This window comes from Arvicola amphibius, chromosome 8 (genome assembly GCF_903992535.2).
Source record: "Arvicola amphibius chromosome 8, mArvAmp1.2, whole genome shotgun sequence".
Taxonomy (NCBI): Eukaryota; Metazoa; Chordata; class Mammalia; order Rodentia; family Cricetidae; genus Arvicola; species Arvicola amphibius.
In genome coordinates, this window is record NC_052054.1 from 51,259,963 (window position 1) to 51,283,613 (window position 23,651).

At 37.3% G+C, this 23,651-nt stretch overlaps 1 protein-coding gene across 1 annotated transcript in view; it reads left to right on the forward strand.

Moving 5' to 3' along the window:
- Rev3l (REV3 like, DNA directed polymerase zeta catalytic subunit) overlaps window positions 1–23,651 on the forward strand; it is a 142,474-nt gene that overhangs the window by 28,419 nt on the left and 90,404 nt on the right. Inside the window, 1 exon segment of the mRNA XM_038338930.2 lies at window positions 15,422–15,615. Within this exon segment, the coding sequence (XP_038194858.1) occupies window positions 15,422–15,615 (194 nt within the window).

Genomic DNA, 23,651 nt, shown 5'->3' on the forward strand with positions numbered 1-23,651 from the left:
AATGCTTGATAGATAATGTTTATACTAAAGTAATATACATATTGTTTAAGTTCTTTGATTTTTATTTATTTATTTATTCATTATGTATGCAATATTCTGTCTGTGTGTATGCCTGCAGGCCAGAAGAGGGCACCAGACCCCATTACAGATGGCTGTGAGCCACCCTGTGGTTCCTGGGACTTGAACTCAGGACCTTTGGAAGAGCAGGCAATGCTCTTAACCTCTGAGCCATTTCTCCAGCCCCAGTTCTTTGATTTTTTTTACATAAAATATATGCAAACATTATAGATCGTTTTATAAATATAAGATACTATTGATTTCAAAGGAGCTTATATGTTAGATAGGAAGTCGGCCAACTAAGGACCCCCAGCACCCTGTGTACATGCTCAGCTTCTGCATTGTATCCCGTCTCTGCAGTTGTTACTGAAGCTTATTGGGTCATATTGCCTCCTACTTATTAGTCTGTTGTCTGTGGTGCTTTCCATGCTCCAAAAGTGTTAACTAGTTGTAAAGCACTAGCTCCTAATCCTAAAATAATTGTCTTTGTCCTATTGTAGAAAAAGTTGATCGTCCTCTGACATAGCATAAAATTTTAAATTTTTTAGTGTCCAGACCTTCTTTGATCAAAATTAATAAGTGTGAAAAGGTCAAATTATTTCGCCAAAGTCCCGAGTTTGTATTAGAAGTTCTTGTTTTTTTTTTTCTTTCTGTTTGTAGGATATTTTGTCTCTTAGTTAACTTCTGGCTAGGAATACTAACATTGCTTTTTTTTTTTTTTCCTGTAGAACGGTTTTCCTAGCATTTGAAAGTTGGGTTTGAAGTATTTCATACAAGGGCATCTGGGTTTACTGATGATTCAGAACACATGTGTGCTCTTTGGCTAGAGGCTAGAGGCTGACTCTTGAACCACCCATGTAACTCTTTTGCAAATCATGAAGGGTTTTTTGTAATTTTTTTCAATGCAATTTTCCCGTTTAGTGTGTTAACACAATGAGTAATGTACTTTAAGTATGGTTGAAAATTAGCTCCTTCCCCCATGTAAAAATTTAACACAGAAGCTTAGAAATTACCATCAGTCTAAATGTGCTTGAGAGTTCTCTCTTCATGGTTGTCACCGATGGACGTAAAGAAGTTTCTGGGGTTTTCATAAAGTTACTTATTTTTATTTATTCTTTGAAAAACTCATACACATCCACAATGAAATATGATCTTCTCTATGTCCATTTCACACCCTCAACCACTCCTGTATCTCCCAAAAACATCCTCCTCCTAACACCATGCCCCCTTTTCTTTTTTAGTAGCTAATTGAGTCAAATTAGCACTGCCAATGTGAATATAGGTATGGGGACATCCTCTGGAGCACAGGAAACCTTCCAGCAGCTGTACCCACAAAGAAGCTGTACCCATAATGAACAAGCATTATTGTTCATTCCCACAGGTACTATAAACTGCCAATGTTCCTGGAGACCACCTATGCGAGAATTTTGGTGGCTTGATCTTATACAGACCTTATAAAGTTACTTCTTTAAGTCCCTGCTACAGTGAAGAGTAGAGTTACAGTCATCTTTAACATTTCCTCACTCTTTTAAAATGCTGTAACAATGACCTTCATAGTAGGAGATTCCTAATTAGGAAGTAAGAGAATCCCAGGAAAAAAAATCAAGTCCTTGTGTTTTGGGGAGCTTGCCATACAGCTCACAATGCCCTCCAACGTGGTACCCCCTGCATAAAGATGATGATAGTAAGTGAAATAAGTGATTCATAGAGTTTAAGATATTCCAAGATATATAGCTAAATAACTTTTTCTATATTTAAACAACTCTACAGCTAAATTATTAAAGCAACTCATTTAAAAAAATCAGTAAAAGACTATGGACATTTTGCTAAGGATTATTTTTGAATATTCAGTATACAAGTGTGGAAAAAATACTAAATATAATCTTGTCATCATAAATGTTCAAATTAAAGCCACTGTTCGATATAGTTAATAGCCATTCAAATGACTACAATTAAATAACCTAAACACCAAAACACTGGTATGAATGTGGTGATATGACTCTAGCTTTGATATGTTGCTGGTGAGAATATAAAATGAGGGTAAACACCTAAGAATGGACTTTCTCTTGACTGTAAACATTTGACCCACTGTTTGTCAAGTATTTACTTAAGATAAATAAAACATACACAAGAAAACACAAAGACCATCAAAATGTGTATAACATGATAGATGCACTTGTAAAAATAATCAAGGTTCACTTAATTTAGCATTGATAGTTCTTACTCTGTAGAAAGTTTTCTACACTCAGAAAAGTAAGCATGAATTGTAATTTTTGAATAAAAATTTTCTCAGTGGTGAAGATGAGTAACTCTGAGATTGGGGTTGTGTGTGTGTGTGTGTTTTCAGCTTATAAAAATAAGCTTTATACTTAGAATAGCCGGAGCCAGTAATTGTGCTATTGGATAGGAGAGAAATATATAGAGGAACAGAATGTCTCTGTGTGTGGGATGAGATTGGAGGTATTGTTTTGAGCTCATAGTTTCTCATAGAAGGATAGATAAAAATATATTATGTGTGTACAAACATTCAGTATCCTGTTTTTTCCTTTGAGACAACATTTCATGTAGTACAGTCTGGCCTCAAACTTGCTATGCGCCAATGGGGAATTCTTGAATATTGATTCTCCTGCCTCTATCTCTCTAGTGCTGGCATTACATCATTTCTAGATTTTGATTCTAAACATTATCCAATTTAAAAAAGGGGTATCTCTTGAGAAATTATTTATTCTATATCTGGGGCAGACAAAATACAAGGCAATCCTAGAGCATCTTAGATATTTCAATTTAGGATTCAATTAACTATATAAAGAAATTAAAAATTGTGCCAAATTTGTCATACAGAAGCATTTGGGAGGCCGAGGCAAGATTGTCAGTTCAAGGTCATTTGGGCTGCATAGAAGTCCTGATTGGGAAGAGAGGGGAAGAAGAGGGAAGGGAATTTCTTATTCTTGTTCTTGCAATAAAAAAAAGAAACGAAACAACCCTAATATATATGTATGTATGTAGGGTTGTGTGTGTGTGTGTGTGTGTGTGTGTGTATAGCCAGGTGTAGTGGCTCACACTTTTAATTCCAACATTTGGGAGGCAGAAGCAGGCAGATTGCTGAGTGCGAGGTCAGTTTGGTCTACATAGTGAATTCCAAGACAGCCAGAAATGCATGATGAAACCCTGTCTCAATACAAGCAAGCAACAAGGAGAAAAACGTTGTCACAAGGTAAATAAATGCCTCAACTAGAAGACAGGTGAATATTGAGAGCCACATCTTACCAGAAGTCAGTAGAACCAAGAAGTGGCAAGGAAATGAAGTCTAAAATATAGTTGATATTTGAGTGTAAACATTTGTGTTAAAATTTCTAGAACCCAATGTTAGGAAACCTCACCCTTCCTTGAGATTTTTCCTCCCAAGAGCCTTTTCAGGTTCCCACAGTGAAGATGGTGGTGTGCCTTTGGACTTCTAAAGGGAAGCTGAAAATGGAAAAACTATCCAGAGTCCAGTAATTTAGGCAAAGAGAACTCCAGTTACAGATATCACTAGCATTCCTGTTTTTTTTTGGAAAAGGGGGGGAAAAGCTGAGAAGTATTTATGAAATCCCAGCCCATGGGTCAGGCCCTACTTAGCAACTGAAAGCTAGTCATGAAGCTGTAGAACACATCCTCTCCTCCAACTTGTTTCAAACAGGTCTAGTATAACTAAAAGAACTATAGGACATGCATGCATGTGCTAAATAGTTTCCAAAGATGACATATAAAAACAAGGATGTGAATAAATTTTATCTAATAATGTCTGTATAGCTACAACAAACATGTAGAACGTTAGCTGAATTCCTAGATAGATATGCCAGAGATTGGGGTTTTCAGATTGCGAATTTAAGAATAATTCTAATGTAAAAAGCAAACAGTTTTAAGCATAGGAAATGCTTGAAGGCTGGGCATGGTGGTGCAGACCTTCAATCTCAGCACTAGAGGTAGATACATGTAGATCCTTTGTTGGACAGCAAGCCTGGTCTATATACTAAATTCTAAGTCAAGGCTACATAGTGAGACTTCTCTTTAAAAAGGGGTGGGGGTAAATGCTAGAAATCTAAAACACTACAACAAACGAAGAGTAGCTTTGGTGGGCTACTCAGAAATATTTGAAGTAATAAAGGCTGGAATTTAATGGCAGATACTAAATCATAGATCTAGGACAGGATCAATACATGTCCTCAGAAATGAGTACCTATGTATATCATATTCAAACTGCCCGAAATTAAAGGAAAAGAAAAAAATATAAAGTGAATGGAAGCATTGTTATAAGGGGCTATTTAAAGTTTTTTTAAAGGGCTATTTAAAGTTAAGTCTCATTAGAGACTTCTAAAGAAACAGTATAGATAGATTTAAAACATATTATAATAGCTTTATTAAGCTGTAATTCATATATCATATGACTTACCTATGTATAGGTTTCATGGTCTGTGATACATTGGGAAACCAGCACCACAATTCTAGAGCATTTTTATCACCTAGAAATACCTTCTGTACCCAGGAGCGGTTACTTACTACTCATTTTTTTTATCAATCCCTTTACCATGAGCAATCATTCATCTTCTTTTCTGCCTCAAAAATATGTCTATTCTGGACATTTCTTATAAGTGGAATCCTAGGTAGTTTCCTTTTTGTGCTTAGCTTTAACGTTTATCCATGTGTATCATATATCAGCACTTCATTTTTTTTTATCAGTGAATGACATTTCTTTCCAATGCGTATTTTGCGTTGTGTTGATTTGTTAGGTGATAGACAAGTGAAATTGTTTCTACCTTTTGACTATTATAATGTTGCTATAAAATACATACTTTGTGTAGATTGCAGTGTATGAAATTTCCAGTTTCTCCCTAACATATTTTTTTAAACTTTAGTATTTCAACTGTCTTGATGGATAGTGAAATAGTACTCATTATGGGGTTTGGACTTGCGTTTTATTGATAGTTGCTAGTGTTGAACACCTTTTCATGTGCTTATTATCCATGTCTTGCATCTTTTCTGGAATATGTTTATTTAAATCTATTGCTTATTATGCTATTCATGGTTTTCATTCTTAACAGAACAGGAAATCATTTTCAAGGAGTATAGCTACTATGTCTCATTGTTAGGAGGGTGCAGTCTATGGCTGCTCCGGCACCACTACCTGTATACTTGTTAGGATATGTATACACGATAGGGTACATATTGGAGAAAGCTACTTACCCCTTGGCCTTCAGGAAGCCTAGAGAAGAGGACGAGCTGGGATGGCATCCCCTTGGAGGATAGACATTCAGTGCCCTACCTCCTTCCACTAGGCTCCCACACCCTAAGGATTTCTATCACCTTCCAGGAGTGCCATAGGCCTGAGGACCTTACCCTAGCATGTGATATTTGGGGGGGCATTAAAGATTTAAACTACATTTAAACACATTTAAGATAGGTGTTGTCCTCTTTTTATACTGAGTTAATAAGTTTTTATTCTAGGTAAGTTACTTATTAGCTAACAAAGGTATGCATTTTTCTCTTTCCATCTTGTGGATTTTTAAAAATTTCTTGTAGAAACATAAATTTAAGGTCCTTTAGTATTCAACTACCTTACAGAGCATTTGAATTATTTGCTAGACTTACTGATGATGTTAATTGCCCTTGCTGTTTTGTTTTTGAAAGAAAACTCATGTTTTTAATTTTTAAAAATTTATTTCTATTATTTTATATGTGTGGGTATTTTACACACATATGTGACTGCTTACCACATGTGTGCCTAGGGCCTATTATGAGGATTTCTTGGAACTGAAGTTAGAGACAGTTGTGAACTGCCACATGGATGCTGGGAATTGAACCTCAGGTCCTCTGGAAGAGCAGGATGCTCTTAACCTCACTGAGCCCCTGAAAACCCAGGCATTACAGAAACAATTAAATTAGTTTTTTATTAACATTATTTAAAGTATCTAAGATGAATTTTAAGATATAACCAGAACACTAGTTTACTTTGAGCTCTGATTACTTATCTTTATATTGAAAAAATAGAAAATAAGGTGTGTAATCATTTTAGCCAAAACATCTGAACAAATTTTTGTTTCACAAGCTAGAATCTTACTTTTTGCCTAGGTAACAAACACTAGTTACTTTATGTGACATTTATTATGAAATACACATTTCCTTAGAGATTCAATCTTGATACCTGCTGTTAGCTGTTTTATTTTAAGAACAGGCTTTACAAAAAAGAAAATGGTTGTCACACGTGTAGGACTTTGATAGTATGTAAATTGAGCTTGCTAGTTACTTAAGATTCAAGGTAATTTCTTTTCTGATTTCGTTTGTATAACAATAATTCAAATTAAATGAGCTTTTAGGTATTATTTCAACACCTTTCTGATATAGTAACCACTAAAGGATACTTGTAATCTAGAAACAGGTCCTTAATAGCTTCATTCTAATTCACTTACAGAAAGAGGAAGATATAAGGGCATATAATTTTCATTGTTAGCATTTGAAAGAAATTATAAGGAGAAAATGAGATAAGAATAAAACAATTTTCTATCAGGTTCAATTGCAAGTCCTCTTCTAAGGCATTCCAAGCTTATTTTGGCTCTTGCAGAAGGCATAGTGGCAGAAGCATGAGACAGCTGGTCGTACTGTAAGGAAGAAGAAAGATGGCTGATCCGCAGGTTACTTCCTAACTGTTTACTGTGGCCCCCAACTTATGTGCTGCTCAGTTAGGGTTGGTCTTTTCAACTCAGTTAAAATCCACCTTCAAAGTCATACCCAGAAGTTTGTCTCTTAGATGATTCTATATCCTGTCAAGTTGTCAATCAAGCCTCACCATGACAGCCACAGAGTGGAGTATGAGAGCTGAAATGTAGTTTTACACTGCCATCTAGTTCTGTTAGCTCTCTATCTCCCGTTTAGTAGTTTCTTGACTGTTTTCTCTTTTGTTAAATAGGTGTTCTTTTAGTATGTTTTTATTTTCCTTACTGTTTTTATGCAGTTTTAAAGATTATTTTCTTTGTGGTAATTTTACTTCCCCATCTCAAAGTGTTATTATTTGAATTAACCCCTATGTAATTTTACTGTACAATTTTGCTCAATTAGGGTCCATTTTCTTCTCCTTTGTTTGTGCTGTTGTCATCATACAAAGTACATCTTTCTACCCTCATAACCCTCAACATGATTTTATAATTATGGCTTTGTAGTCTTGTCTCTTAAATGACACAGAATAAAACAGGTATAGACAAAACTATACTTGTCTGTTGTGTTTTCTATGTAGTCACCTTTATCCTGCTCCTTATTTGTGTGGATTTCTGTCACTTGCATATTTCATCGCTTGCCTGAAATAAAACACTCTTCGGTATTTCTGTTAGGACAGGTTTGGCTCCTACAAATTACCTCAGTTGTTATCAAGGAATGTCTTAATCCCCCACCCGCTTCAACTGATCACCTTATAAAGGATAATTTTGCTAGATACTGGATTCTTTGTTGATGATTTTCTCCTTTGATAACTCTGTCATCCCAACTACCTTTCAGACTTTGTGATGTTTCTAAATAAGACATTATGAATCTCACCAAAGCAATTTTGTATGTGATGACCTTTTTCTTCTGGCAATTTTAAAATATGTCTTTTGTCTTTTGGCAGTGCTTGCAGTTTGATTAGGATATGTTCAGGTATGACTTTCTTTGAGTTTATCTACATTAATCTTGTTTTTATACTTTTAATTAGAAATTTGTTAGTCATTATTTTGTCAAATATTCTCCCTGTTCTCTTTTTTTTTTTTTATCTCCTTGTTCTGAGGCTCACATTGAATTGCAAGTGGCATGTTTAAATGCATGCCAAAGATCTCTGAAACTTTATTTTTTAAATTCATTTTTATTCCTCAGATTTTGAGAATTTTAAATTGATTCTGTTTTCAAGTTCACTATTTTTTAAAACCAGTTCAATGGCAAGACACCATTAACAGTTAACAGTCCACCTGGAGGTAGATCTAGTATAAAGGGACCACCACTCTTTCTTGCATGCCAATCACTAGTGCTTCTGAACGGCAAACTGTAAGATGAGAGTCCCTTGACCTACTCTCCTCGTGTTTCATTAATTTGCTTAGAGCACCCGACAGAGCTCAAACAATTTATCTATTAAAAATACGGGGGTACAGGTGAATAAAACAGATTAAGAGATAAGCAGGGAAAGGGGCCTGGCAGAGTTCATGGGTCTTATGGCATGTTCCCTTTAGGAAACTTCTGTGTGTTCAACAGTCCAAATGTTCTTCAAACCCAGCCCTTTTTGAGCTTTTGTTGCTGTGTCATCACATGGGCCTGATTAGTTGTATCATTGGACATTAGTTGTCACCTCTTTGCCCTTCCTGGAGGTTAGGGGTGGGGCTAAAAGTTCCAGCCTTCCCTGATTGATTCCTCTGGCAACCAGTTCTGCATGCAGAACCCCCAGGGACTCCTCATCTTGTTAATACACAAAATACAACAAAGAATGGCTAGGTCTGTGGTTTGGGAATAAAGTACTTGCCTAGCATGTACCATATTCTTGGGTTTCATGAACTGCATTGTGCATTGAACAAAAACAAAGACACATTACAGATGCAAATGCTTTAAGAGCTTTGTTCCAAGAACCAGGGACATAGAACAAATATGTATTTTTCCTTGTGTAACAAAATCTTAGATAATTTCAGTTACTTTGTTTTCCAAATCCAAAGTTTTTATTTAGTTCATTTAATAGCATGTGTTTTCCCTCATACTTTCCATTCGCTAAGACATATCCGCATACTTCCCTTTTTCCTAGATAAACATACGTGTCCACATACTTCCTCTGTGTCCTAGATACATAGACGTGTCCACATACTTCCCTGTGTCCTAGATACGTAGACGTGTCCGCATACTTCCCTCTGTGTCCTAGATACATAGACGTGTCTGCATACTTCCCTCTTTCCTAGGCAAATAGTCCTTAGGTTCTTTGGGATATTAGTTCCTGGTTAGGAAGTTTTTGTCCAGTAAGTTCAGAGTATAGCATACATCAAGGACAGTTTTTCTGAAATGCTTTTTCACTCTGTGTCTATAAGCTATTGTCCTCTTTTTAAAAATTGTTCTGCCTTTTAATCCATGGCTATCAGCGGTTAGGCTGCAAGAGCCACTGCCTGAGGGAATTCTGTTCCTTCAGGTAGCAACTCTTTCAAAAATTATGTGGGGAACTTATCTAAATCTCTGTCCCTCTAAAGAACTCAAGATTCAAAGGTTGAGGCGATTAGCAAGCAGCTCACTTCTTTCCAGGTGCCCTCCTGTGTGGTCCTACCCTCCTTAAAAACCCTCTGCATCTGTCTCCTCCCTACCACTTATGTCAGCTGGGTGATGATGCAGCCTCTTGACTGCAGGTGAATTTTATTTAATCAAACACATCTTTGTATCATTAAACAAATGTCCCAGAGCACAAACAAAAGTAATATACCTTAGCTGGGTGGTGGTGGCGCACGTCTTTAATCCCAGCACTCGGAAGGCAGAGGCAGGAGGATCTCTGTGAGTTCGAGGCCAGCCTGGTCTACAAGAGCTAGTTCCAGGACAGGCTCCAAAGCTACAGAGAAACCCTGTCTCGGGGGTGGGAGGTGAGTAAAATACCTTAAATAATATACAAATAATTATTTGTAATATTTTCTTTGAAAACTAGACATTTTCAAGTTAATAGGAATTCTTTAAGTCAGATTGTCCACATCTTCAGTGTTTGTATTTGTTTGCTTTTATTTCTTTAGTTACTTTGCTGACAGATTTTGTGTAGTCACCGTTTTTGATCTTTCAGTACAGCTATCCTAATACAGTTAATGGACCAACTAGTTTTTGAAATGCTTTGAACTAGATTTTCTCAAATCTTTTAAAAAAATGTTTGTACTTGTTTGAGAATTTCATAGTATATATTTTGATCATATTACTTCACCTTCCCAAACTCCTTCCGGATCCCTACTTCCTTACATATAACCCCAAATTCATGTTCTTTTTCTCCAAACAAAACAACAACAAAACCCCACAAAAACTATGGGGTTGGATTTGTGTTGCCCACTTTGGAGTATGAGGGCTGCCATGGAGTGTGGTTGATAGACCAGTGTCATTCCTTTGAAGGAAACCGATTCTCCCTCGTCAAGCCAGTAGCTCCCCATTGTGAAGCTTCTTGGCTAGCGGGGGGCACTTTTTGCCCACTTGCTACCTTCTCACTTTGTCCCAGCATTTATGGGAAGATACTTGCATGTTTCTTGAGACATGTGTAAAAGTGGCCTTCTCAGGCCTTCCTGGACATGCATACGCAGGGACCTATGAATGTACGTAGCCTACCTAGAAGTCTCTCTCTCTTGCTTTCAGGTTTCTTTAAAATCTTAGTCTTATTTAATTTCAGATGTCACTTTCTCTAGGAAGCCTTCATAGGTTCTCACAGATGGTTGTTGTATCTCCACATGTAACTGGGTTGTCATTGAGCACCCGTTATACCATTCTGTTATTTCCTGATTATGTATCTCTATCTCCAAATAGAATATAATGTCCATGAGGTCAGGGACCATAAATATGAGTAGTATGTGATTTATTATCTAATATTGGCCTTTGGAAAGTTGTTTAATGTGTAGAAAACTTACAGCTGTGTTGAGTTATTCTCACTATTAGTCATATAAGACTATTGTATGAATAAAGTAGACTCTTGAAATAACAAAAATAAATGAGAAACTCCAAAGGACTATATATAAAAGGAGAAAATTACATATATAGCATAGTCATACATCATAAATGGTCTCCTCATCCAGAGAAGCATAATGCAATATGATGTGTTGCTGAAGTTGACAAACTGATGTAGTACTAGATAATGTATGTTTTAGCCGTTGAAGTCTGAGAAGTCTCTTGTGCAGCTTATGCACCTTGTAACAAGAGCTGTCGGTCATATAGTACCATTCAAGATAGGTGTGGAGCGTCTCAATGGAACATTGTTACAAAAGTAGGCAGTCAAGTTTGTTACATTGAAATATTTTGAAATTTTTTATATCTTTTCAATGTTTTGACTATTGCTAGTTAAACTTTTATATCATCCCTATCTTTATATGCAAATAAGATTTATTTAAACATCATTAGGAGGTACTCTTTTCTACCATGTCTTGCCAGGTGTTTGAAAACCATTATGTGACACATTTTGCCAAATCATTCTTTAAAAACCTTTGTTAGACCTTCTGATTGGACAACGTCTTTCAGAGTGGAAATTCAAAACAGAAGAAATTTGGAGGACTGGCAAGATGATGGCTCAGCAGTTACAATCTGGCAACTCATGACTATCTGTAACTCCGACTTCATGGGGACTCCTATATCTGTGGTCCCCAGGTGTACTCACATACACTACAGACACCTACACACATACACATAATTAAAAATAAGAAAATTGAAATGTGTTGTGATAACACATTTCTTTTAACTTAAGTGATATTACAATTCTTATCACAAAATAAGTATACAAGGTGATAGATGTATTAATTAGCTTTATTTAATCATCTTACAATATATTCATAGCATACCTGCACTATATAGTTAACTGTTTTTGTTATAAATTTTACTTTAATAAGATTTCTGGAGACAAGGAAATAAATGTTTTCTTAGATTCACATGTCACCTAGAAGTAGCTAATACCCTAAATCTTTAAGAATTCAAGATACTTTATTAGGTTAAAATACATTTTATAAATTTTACAGAATATTCTTACAGATGTGTAACATCTTTTGGTGTAGTGTAATGGATAAGTTCCTGGACTGAAGGCAGATTATTCACTGGGCTCAGCTCTCTATAGTATCAGTCATCTTTTCGAGCTCTCCCCGCTGAGCCTGATCCTGACTAATGAAGTTGAAATAGAATAGTTTATCTCTAATAAGACTTTACGACGTGTGGTAGCACACACTTACAGAACTGTTAGAAGACGACAGATCCGGTTCGTACCATGTAAAGATAGCAGTGCTGTTGTGGAATCACAGATTTGATGGTAGAAACTGCTGCTTATAACGCAGTTGATTTATATACTTACTTTTATGGCAGAGTCTCTCTAACATTTGAGTTTCTTATTTTGTTTCTCTTCTCTGATACCCATTCTATATTAGAGTTGTTAGTATTATTGCCAAGGAATTCATTTGTAGTTGTTTGGTATGTGTGAGGCACCAAACCATCTCTAGGGATCAGAGAAAGGTAGATCTGTGTTAATGCTATCAATATGGCTGTGAATGGTACTGAAAGTATACAGAATGGGAAATTAAATAAGGTGGAGTTCTTATTAGATCATATGCCCATTTCCCTCCTTTATCATAGTTGATGTTTTTCATGGACTTTTACCTTCAGATATGTTCAGGCTTTTACTTCTTTCTTTTGTCCCTGAGCAATTATTCTATTTTGTTGACTATTCTTTCATTTTGTTACTATTTAGTAAACACATTGAATGTGTTTTGTGCTTGAGTCCTGAAATTACTGTGTTCTTCAAACATAAACAGTTCTATCAAGACCCAAAAATTTGTCATAGAGTGAGTCAAGGGAACATAATTTTAAATAAACAGTAACCAAGAAGTTAAAAGGTTAAGGAAGCCAACATTAACATTTTTAGAAATTGAGTGTTTAAATTAATGTTGAATAAAAAGATGATTGGTTTCAGGTTTTGTCAGTCTGCTTTTAAATCTTAACCTCAGTCACTAAAACACTCTATGCCTTAGGCCAGCAGGTTCTCAACCTGTGGGTCACATCAGATACCCTGCATATCATGTATTTACATTATGATTCTTAACAGTAGCAAATTACAATGATGAAGTAGCAAGAAAATAATTTTATGGTTTGGGGTCACCGCAACATGAGAAACTGTGTTAAAGGGCTGCAGTGTCAGGAAGATAGAGAACTTGGACTGTTAGCCCATGTGATACTTGGCAAAGTTGTTTCTTAGAAAGAAATAAGTGCAAAAAAAAAAATTTAGTCTGGTGTGTTCTGCATAGTTTCTGCCTTCTCCCTAAACCATATATCCCCCAGATTTTTGTAATTCCTAAGCTTATGAGTAGAAAATAATTTCTGACTCCTACTAAGCAGAAAATGTGAAAAGTGGTATACAGTTGTTTTTAATGATACTTCATTAGTAGAAATTAAAATTTGTAATTGTTTCTCTTAGGTATTTTAACCAAAATTCCATTAAGATACGTGGATCATAAAAAAAATACTATCCTAGGTCCTTACAGTTTCTTATGAAATGTTACTAGTGATTCTGTAAATCACTGGTCTTGAATTTACTTGTCAGCTTACAGGAAACATTTCTGTCTCTTCATCCTTCAGCCTCTCTCTAGTTAAGCGTATTTGCCGTTAATTCAACTGTGGTTATATGTACAAGGGTTAGTTTTTAAAACTTTATTCATGAGATATTTAGAAACATGTAAGCAGGTCATCAGTAGACTGAGATCTTTTAGACTCCACTCATAATCAATTTCCTTTATTTGAAGAATTTTAAACTGTGTTTTTTGGAAACAATTTTTTTTTTAGAAATTACCACAAAAATTTGCTTTTTTTAAAGTAATTTTTTATTCCTCTGAAATTAAGCTCATAACTGCTAGTACAAATAGAAACTAAATTTCATTGTAGTGACAACACAGTTTCTAAGTTTTCAAAAGTAGAATGGCTGGTAGTTCAGATCAGAATACTTCAGCCCACAGCTGGTTATGTAGATTGGTGACAGAGGATTTGCTTACACATGAAATCCTAGTTATCAAAGTTTGGTCCCAGCACTAAAATAATAATCAGAATATTGTAGCCTAGGAATTCTAGATCTTATCCATTGTGAAACCGACCATTCTAATATTGCTCTACTTTATATAATCACTTCTAAATATCTTGTTTCTGTTTGTAACAATACCTTAAAAATACGACTGGATGTGGTGGTGCACACCTTTATTCCCAGCCCTCTGGAGGCAGAGACAGGTTGGATCTGTGAGTTCCAGAATATTCAGAGCTACATAAAGAGACCCTGTCTCCAGGGTGGGGGAAAGGGAGACCAATGTTATTTATAATAAAATGTTCACAGTATTTTCTTTATGTTTTCTATAAATCTCAGCCAGAAATGGGAAATAGTGATCAATAAAATAGCCACTTGTACCAAAAGGAAAGGCCAAGTGATGAGAGTGAGGGAAGGTAATGGGCAGAAGGAAGCTTGGAGATTATTTGACAGAGACAGCTCAGTGGTAGTGAATGGCAGCAAGAGAAACATGGACGTGCTCCTCCATCACTGCTCTTTTCCCTTTGAGTAGACAAAAGACACACACCCAAGAGGAACCAAGGACAGTGCTCTGAGGATAGGAACCACTCCATAGCCCTGCCAGATTCAGGGAAGAATGGTGCCTCTGCTTGATTTTTTTGTTGTTATTTAACCCTGGCATGGATTTTGGTTTTGTGGCAGTTTTTTTTCCCTTCTCCTTTTGAGTCTTACTAGTATTTCTTTCTTTTCAAAAAGAGACTTAGTTTTTATTTATGTGTGTGCATGAGGACTTGTGTGAATTTATGTGCACCACGTGTGTGGGAACTCATGGAGGCCACAAGAGGGGAGGGGAGGTCCTGGGAACTAAACCCAGATCTTTCAAGAGCAGTGAGTACTAAGCCATCTCTCCAGCCTCTCATTTCTTTCTTTATCGTGGCTGTGCCCAGGTAGCGTGCTGGTCAGTCAGTGCCAGTTTTGCTTTTGAAAAGTGTGCATTCTTGTTGGGTTTTCACTTTTGGTTCACCCACCCCATCACATTGTATCTCCCTGTAAAACCATTCCATCAAATAGGGATTTTAAATATGCAGAAGTCCATTTCTATTACATACAATTGATCTATAAGTTGTCTTGTTTTGTTTTCTTCCCAACAGCAAAATTTTGTCTTTACTTCCCTTCCTAACCCCAATAGCAAAAATTTCATACATCGGAACTCCTTTTCTTTTCTTTTCTTTTTTTTTTGTTCTTTCTCCTAGAGCTATCTCTATCTTAAGGAAACCTCTAAGGTAAAAGCATTAATGCAAAGAGGTAGTCATTGATTTTAGTAAATGTTCAGTGACTTTTGTAAACTTTGTAGGCACTGTCAGATACTTAAAATTAGTCAGAATGTAATAATAAAGTAGCTACATATCTTTTAACCAAAACTGCACAGCACTTAGATAATATACTACAGTGCTTATGATTACAAAATGTTTACAAATGTTTTATTCTTAAGTATGGTTAAGATAAGTGGCTATGGGCTAATTTTTTTCTCCTACCTTATATAAGTTATATCGCCGTTAGATCATTTAAATGACTTGCTTTCTGAATGTTATATTGTTACATGTGTCTCAAGACTAAACTTTATAATGTGTTACATTTTAGGTCAGAAGACATGTCTTCATCTACATGGCATCTTTCCTTACCTCTATGTGCCATATGATGGTTATGGACAGCAGCCAGAAAGCTATCTTTCTCAGATGGCATTCAGTATCGACAGAGCACTTAATGTGGCTTTAGGCAATCCATCTTCCACTGCTCAGCATGTGTTCAAAGTGTCATTAGTATCAGGAATGTAAGTATATGATAATATCCTTTAAATTTTGCTTTTCTGTTTTCTTTTGTTATTTTTAATTAGAGGAAAATGCTTAAATAAAATATATTTTGTTCATTGTTTTTAAACTTTCATAATAATGGAGCTAGGGTGAATTTTTTAAAACTTTGTAAGTAACGTTACTGGAATGAAAACTAAATGGCTAGCAGTTGTTTTTGTTTTAATCTTTCCCATTTCTCTGCTTCCTTGAACTGAAAGGAATTCATGTAATTCATATTTACTTTATGGCACCTTTTCTTATATAGTGTTTAGATCCTTGGAATGTTGCTCTGTCTCTTGCCACTATACTGAACACCTAAGACAATCAATTTATAAAGAAGAAATATTTAATTTGGGTTGCATTTTATAGATTCCATTTATATGCCCATAGTCCATTGATCTGGTTGTTATGAGTCTGTGTCGAGAGAGTTCCTGTAATGAACAATTGCTCATCATAGGCCAGGAAACAGGCAAGAAAGGAAAAGGAAAGAAACTATCCTTAAGTCTCTTTGAGAGCATGCTTCTAATGACTTAAAGACCCTCACTAGACTACCTTTAAAGGTACCTTCTCAGTAGTGCCTTTAAGTCACGGACGTTTGGAGGACTCTCCCAAGATATAAACTTTTTATTTCTGCATATTGCTAAAACAAAACAAACAATCCTTAGAGGTTATATTCTAATAACAAGAAAAGGTAATAACCAGTACATATTGATGAAATAGATTATTGTTACATGATCATGGTTTGTAGAAGAAGAAGAAAAAATATGGAACCACTAAGAAGATAAGACTCGTAACAGTTTTAGGACAGGGTGCTCAGAAAGGTCTCATGCTAAGATGAGTGACGCTGCTGTCATGTGGTACAGAATGTAAAGAGTACGTTGGAAATAAGCAGGAGTTCCGGTGGCTGGAGTGGAAGAGGAGTTAGGCGAGAACGACAGGAGGAGAGTAGGTAGATATGTGGGAGAAAAGATCATGTAGACCTCTAATTTTCAAGGTATATTTTCCATACTTTGGTTTCTAGTATCTCCAGCATATTTGATTTGAAAATGTAAGATTGTGTTTTCAGATCTCTGAGGACAGGGACTGTATCTGAACAATGGCATGGTGAAATCCAGGACTTTCCATAGGCCATTTTTAGCCAGACTCTGAGTCCAGGTAGAACACTAAGTCAGGTCTCTTATATAGAGACTTGAGACCGTCTGTAATAGCTTTGTTGTATTCTTTCTTTTTGAATTACATTGTAGTAGAAGATACCCTCACAGCTCCTGCCTCGATTTCTTTCTCCTTATCTGGATCAGATCAGTATCTAAGCCTGATGGTCGCTCCAGCTCTTGTCTCCCCTTGTTCCTTTCCTTCCACACATTCTCTGTAAAAAAATCCAGCACTGCATTTCTTTCTTAGAGAGCTTGAGTATTGGGTTAATTGGCATTTTACCGTCTAGTCTCTTGAGTTCCTTATATATTTTAGAGATCAGACCCTTTGTTCAGTTGCAGGGTTGGTGAAGATCTTTTCCCAGTCAGTAGGCTGCCTTTGTGTCTAGTGACAATGTCCTTTGCTTTTAAGAAGCTGCTCAACTTCAGGAGGTCCCATTTATTCAATGTTGCCCTTAAAGTCTGTGCAGCTGGGGTATGCATAGGAAACAGTTCCCTGTGCCCATTTGTTGTAGAGTACTTCCCCACTTTCTCCTCTACAAGCTCAATGTGTTCAAATTAATATTGAGGTCTTAATCCATTTGAACTTGAGTTTTGTGCATGGTGATAGACACGGATCTACTTTCATTCTTCTACAGGTTGACATCCAGTTATGCCAGCCACCATTGTGAAGATGCCCCTCTTTCTTCCATTGTGTACTTTGGCTCCTTATCAAAAATAGGTGTTCATAGGTTGTGGTTTTAAGAGAGCTTGAGCTAAATGAGAAAACTCTGTTGAATTTTCTTCTGAGCTGCTGCATGGCACTAAGCAGCCAATGTTTGACTTAAACTAACTAGAGTTTCTTTAGCAACATATAGGGAAAACACAGATTTTGGAACACATGTAGATACAATATGACTATTTTATCAGTCTAGGTAATAAAGTATGGTGGCTTGAACTCGGGTAGTAGCCAGGGGGTAATGCAAAAGATCACTGTCTCTTAATATAGTGAGGGTTGTTGAGATTTTAACTGTTCAGTTGGTGAGAGCTGTGGACTAGTCAAGAATGACAACAGGACTTTTTGCTCAGAATTTGAGTCTGTATTGGTGGAGCATATTGGAGGAAAGATCTGGAGTCCGTGCTTGGATTGTTTTTGGGTTTATAGTCTGTACAATCAAAAGTATATGACCTTACATTTTTTACTTTCTTACTTCTTAATCTAGACTTTTTCTTTGGATAGTATTTTTTAGTTGAATTCTTTTTTTTCTATTGTCTGACTCCAGTCAGTTAAAAACAAAAGGCAGTCTTTTCATAATGTAATTGGATCATTTAAAAAAAATCTTGTCGGCTTGTGAAATAAAGCTAAAACCTTTTAACCATAGCTACATGATCTGATGTCTATTTTACTTCCTATTTACTGTGTTCCATATAGAGACACAATCTTTGATTTTCAGTTCTTGTGTATACTAGACTGTTCCCCCACTGAGTTTTTTGTTACAAGCATAACTACCTTTAAGTAGAATGTTATCATGATTATTAGTATTCTGTATATTAGTCCACTCTTGTTTATTTTAACACTTAACTTGAATTATTTTTAATTTTTACTCTTAATTTATGTTTTTCCACTAGCTTAAAGTTCAGTCAGAGAAAAGAACCCATGTTTACTTATTAGTACACACTAGTACCTTTTCACACTGTTGAGCATCCTATAGCCAAAGAGAGACAATAATAGGATATAGATGTAGCTGTGGATAAGATAAACTACAGATGCTGAGAGAGTATTGTTAGGGGGGACTGTGTCACATGGTTATAGAGGCTACGTTGCAGTAGTCGTGGATGCTGAAACCCCTGGGATGCTGGTATAGTCAGTCCAAGTCTAAAAAGCTCAGAACCAGAAAGGTGATGGTAAATTCTCAGCTTCAGGCTGTTGATGTGAGTCCCTAAAAACTCACTTCAAGATTTTACAGAAGCTGGAGAGCTTGAACATATGATCTCTAAGAGCAGAAGAGAAACTGTGTTCCAGCTCTGGGAAAAGGAGAGAAAAATCACCTTTTCCTCTGTCTTTTTGTTCACAGTGTGATTTGGATGGTGTTCCACCCTGCATGTAGATAAATCTTTCTTACATATTTCCCAACTAAGCAAGCTAACATTATCAGAGACTTTCAATGGCTAAGGAGAAATAGAAGACTATGTATAGGAATGTCTTATATATAGCAATAATATATATGAACCAGTAATCACAGATTTCCAAATAATTTTGGTTTAATAGTTACTTACTAAGTATATGAAATAAAGAGACTAATGAAAAACAAAAACACTAAAGATTGTTAACAAAGGTAATATGGACCACTTTAGCAGAGGTTTTCTTCCCATTATTTGGGTGTAAAGTTGACCTATGTCCCAAGAGCTGTTGTCATATATATAAAATACCACAATAGTAGGAGAAAGTTGGAAATTACCAGTAAGAGAAAATGAGAATCCTTTCTATATTAGTCAGGTTTTCTAGGGGAACAGAGTTGATAAAAATATATATTCACTTTTAAAGGGGATTTATAGAGTGGCTTATAGGCTGTGGTCCCTGCTAGTCCAACAATGATTGTTTTCCCAACAAAAAGTTCAAGAATCCATCCGATAATTGTCCAGCCTGTGGTGCTGGATTGTCTGCTGACATTCAATGTATGTGTCTGAATCCTGAAGAAGTAGGGCTGAAGGAAGGCCTCAGCTGCAGGATAGAGAACTTGCCAGTGAGATTGAGGGCAAGAGGCAAAAAACTTCTTCCCACATCCTTTATATACATGTAGGGTTGGTCTTCCTTCTTCAAATGGTGCAATCAAGAAAATTTCCTCCCCTGTATTCCCCAGTGCTTGGGTTTTTAGTAATTCCAGATATGGCAATTTTGCTACCCAATGATCACAGTGCCATACATCTTTTATCTTTTTCTTCATAGAAATAGCAGCAAATTTAGAAGCAATTGTTGCAAGGGAGAGGGCCACCTGGCTAGCTTTAGGACTGAAATAACCACACAGAAATTGTATTAATTAAACACTGCTTGGCCCATTTGCTTAGCCTCTTATTGGCTAACTCTCACATCTGATTTAACCCATTTCTGTTAATTTGTATATCGCCATGTGGCAGTGGCTTATCGGGAAAGATTCAGCATTGTCTGACTCTGGGCAGCTCCATGCAGGCAGCTCTCACTCTGCTTCTTCCTCCCCAAATGCATTTCTGTCTTCTCCGCCCTACCTAGTTCTGCCCTATCAAGGGCCCAAAGCAGTTTTTTTTGTATTAATTAACCAATACAAGCAAACACATAGAAAGAAGGACCTCCTACACCAAGCAGTAGCGTCATACTTCAACCTCTGGCCTCTACATGCACTGCACACACGTGTACTACACACATGTGCACATATTGTGAGCATACATGCCATTACACATAGGAAGAAGGAGTGAGTGCTATCTGTCTGTCCGTCCGTCCGTCCATCCATCCATCCATCCATCCATCCTTTTTTGGTTTTTTCAAGACAGGGTTTCTTTGTGTAGCTTTGAAGCCTGTCCTGGAACAGCACTGTAGACCAGGCTGGCCTCAAACTCAAACTCAGATCACACTGCCTCTGCCTCCCAAGTGCTGGGGATTAAGTGTGTGCACCACCCACCGCCCAGTGTGAATATTATGTGGGATGGTGAACTTCTTCCTTCATTGAAATTTTTTTCTCCTTACTATGATCGCATCTCTTTTTCTTCTCAGTCTCCTATCCTGAGATAACAAAATAGGATTCTTAAGAACATTTCTTGCAAAGGACCAGGGTCAGTTCCTAGCATGTAGAAACATGTGGCTCCCAGATGTATAACTTTAGTTTCAGGACATTCAGTTCTGACACTTTTGTTCTGGCCTCATGGCCCACCAGGCAACATGTGTAGTATACTCACATACACATAAAATTAATAAATCTTAACAATAACGGATGAAAGACAGAGTTGATCAGAGAATACAGTTCTGAGGGAGGGTGAGTTAAGCTGAGATCTGATGAAGATGGAAGGAATCTATACAAAAGCCAGGAACAGAGCTTTCCAGGCTGAGGGGATAGCTAGCCAAAGGGATACATGAGGAAGGATCAGATACAATCAAGGGATCAAATTAGAGAGCCCAAAGTGGTGTAAATAGAAAGGGAAAAAGAACTGTGAGTGATAATCGCAAGGTTAAAGTTAGAGACAAGGATGAGATGAAGCACATTTTAGATGTTGGAAACTAGCCAAAATTAAAATTTTAATAGAAATTACTTGGTAACAATAATCATACAGATAGCTCTGACCCAGAATATGAGAAATTGTTTTTTAAAATTTTAAAACTTATTATTTTGTGAGTATGTACACAGTGTCTGGGGGTGTGGGACCTGTGTGCTGTGGCATATAGATGAATCAGAGGATATCTCAGGTGTTGTCTTCATCTTCTGCCTTGCTTGAGACTAAGGTTTCTCTGTAGTGTTTTTCTTCTGTTATAGTAGGCTGCATGTGCTGGCCCATGAGCTTCCCGGGATCTCGGCCTCTGCTTTCCTTCTCATGTAGGGAAGGTGAGATTGCAGGACACCTGTGCCATGCACCTGGCTTTACATGCCAGGTGTTACTGCAGTTTGAAACTCTAGTCTTGCGCTTTTGAATGACAAGCACTTTACCCACTGAGTCAGCTCCGTAGCTCCTAATTACGCATCTTTGAATATTCACGGTTATCAGAGGCATTAGAATTTTATTTTAGGTCCTTCTAAAATTATATGAAGCCTTGCTTCTTCTTCTTCATTGAAATTTTTTCTCCTTACTATGATCTGAATCTCTTTTTCTTCTTCAGTCTCATATCCTGAGATAACAAAATAGGATTCTTAAGCCCATAATAGTTAGTTATTCAGTTGGGAGGGGTGGTCAGAGGGCCTACTCATGGGACTTGTTACCCTTCCAGCATGTGGGTCCCAGGATTTAAACTTCAGTCTTCAAGTTTGTTGGCAGACACAACCCTTAACCACTGAAACCATCTTACCAGTCCCATTCAAGCTCTTCATTCTGGTCTGTTCAGTTTTCACTGACTTCATTTGTTATGTATAGATACTAAAGACATCAGCTACTAAAATGTGTCATGTGTTGACATACACGTTTATATCATAACACATAACACATATGAGTGCATATATATGATATATAATTTGCATCTCCCTAGTAAACTTGTGAAATTAATAAAGCCGAGTAAAGAGGTCTTATAAGTGCTGTTAAAGGACACCGTGCATGAGTAATGGCAATAGACTATGTTATTTTTGGGCTTCTTGGGCTTTCCCTCTAACTTGAAAGGAGGGGTTGCTTGGCAGTCACTGAAGGCTTTGTTACTCTAAGGCTTCTGAAGTGGAAGGCATTGTCCCCTCTGGTGTCCTTCAGTTTTTGCTTTGTTAAGCATTTCTTGGGCTGGGTAAATAGTTAACTAAGTAAGAATGTTTGCTGTCCAAGCATGAGGACCTGAGTTTGGGTCTCAGCACCCACATAAAGATCTCAGTGTGCATGTCTATATGTATGCTTATAGCTCCATTGTTTTGTGGGGCAAAGAGGGAGATTTCTGAGACTTGCTGGCTGACAGCCTGGTTGCAAGTTTCAGTAAATGTCTTAGTTACTATTCTATTGCTGTGAAGAGACACCATGACCAAGGCAGCTCATCTAAGAGAAAAACATTTAGTTGGGGACTTGCCTTATAGTTTCAGAGGCTTGGTCCATTATCATCCTGGCATGGAGCATGACAGCATGAAGGCAGGCACTAGAGCAGTAGCTGCAGAGCTACAGCCCGGTCATTAGGGGGGGGGGAGGGGAGAGAGAGAGAGAGAGAGAGGAGAGAGAGAGATGAGAGAGAGAGGGAGGGAGGGGAGGGAGAGAGAGAGAGAGAGGAGAGGAGAGAGAGGAGAGGAGAGAGAGAGAGAGAGAGGAGAGAGGAGAGAGGAGAGGAGAGAGAGAGAGGGAGAGAGAGAGAGAGAGAGAGAGAAAGAAATATGCTGGGCCTGGCATGGGCTTTTGGAACTTCAGTGCCCACCCCCAGTGACACACTTCCTCCACCAAGGCCACGCCTCCTATTCCTTTTAGTCCTTTGATATAGTGCCACTCTATGATGATTAAGTATTCAACTTTGTGGACCTATGGGGGCTGTAGTGATGAGGCAAGCAGGCCTGCTTTTTGTCCTGACCCGGTCCTGCACGGCTAGCTTTACACCTGAAATAACAACACACAAATTGTATTCATTTATACACTGCCTGGCTCATTAGTTCCAGCCTCTTATTGTCTAATTCTCACACCTTGATTAACCCATATCTAATAATGTATGTAGTACCACAAGTGGTGTCTTACCAGGAAAGATTCAACATGTCTGACCTGGCGGCTGGCTCCATCGCGTCTGACCCAGAGAAGAGAGGCATGACGATTGCCCGAGGCATCTGCCTCACTCCCAGCATCCTGTTCTGTCTACTCCACCCACCTAAATCCTGCCCTATCAAAAAGCCGAGGCAGTTTCTTTATTAACCAATGAGAGTCCTCCATCAGGGGTCCATTCTTATTCAAACTACCACAGTAAGAGATCCTGTCTTAAGGAAACGTGTGATAGAACAGAACACCAGATGTCCTCCTAGATCTCAAGAGCACGTACATGCACCGCACCTATACACAAGTATACACACACAAATTCTCCTTCATGTCTGACAGTAGACTTGGTGGCTATGGTAGTTTTCGTTTTCCTGCAACATATTTTTGGAAGATTTATTTTTTAATCGTGTGTGTATACACACATGTACTCATGTGTGGGTGCCTGCAGAGGCTTTGAATTCTCCTGGAGCTGGAGTTTCAGGCAATTGAAACCAAACTCTGCAAAAATCAGTA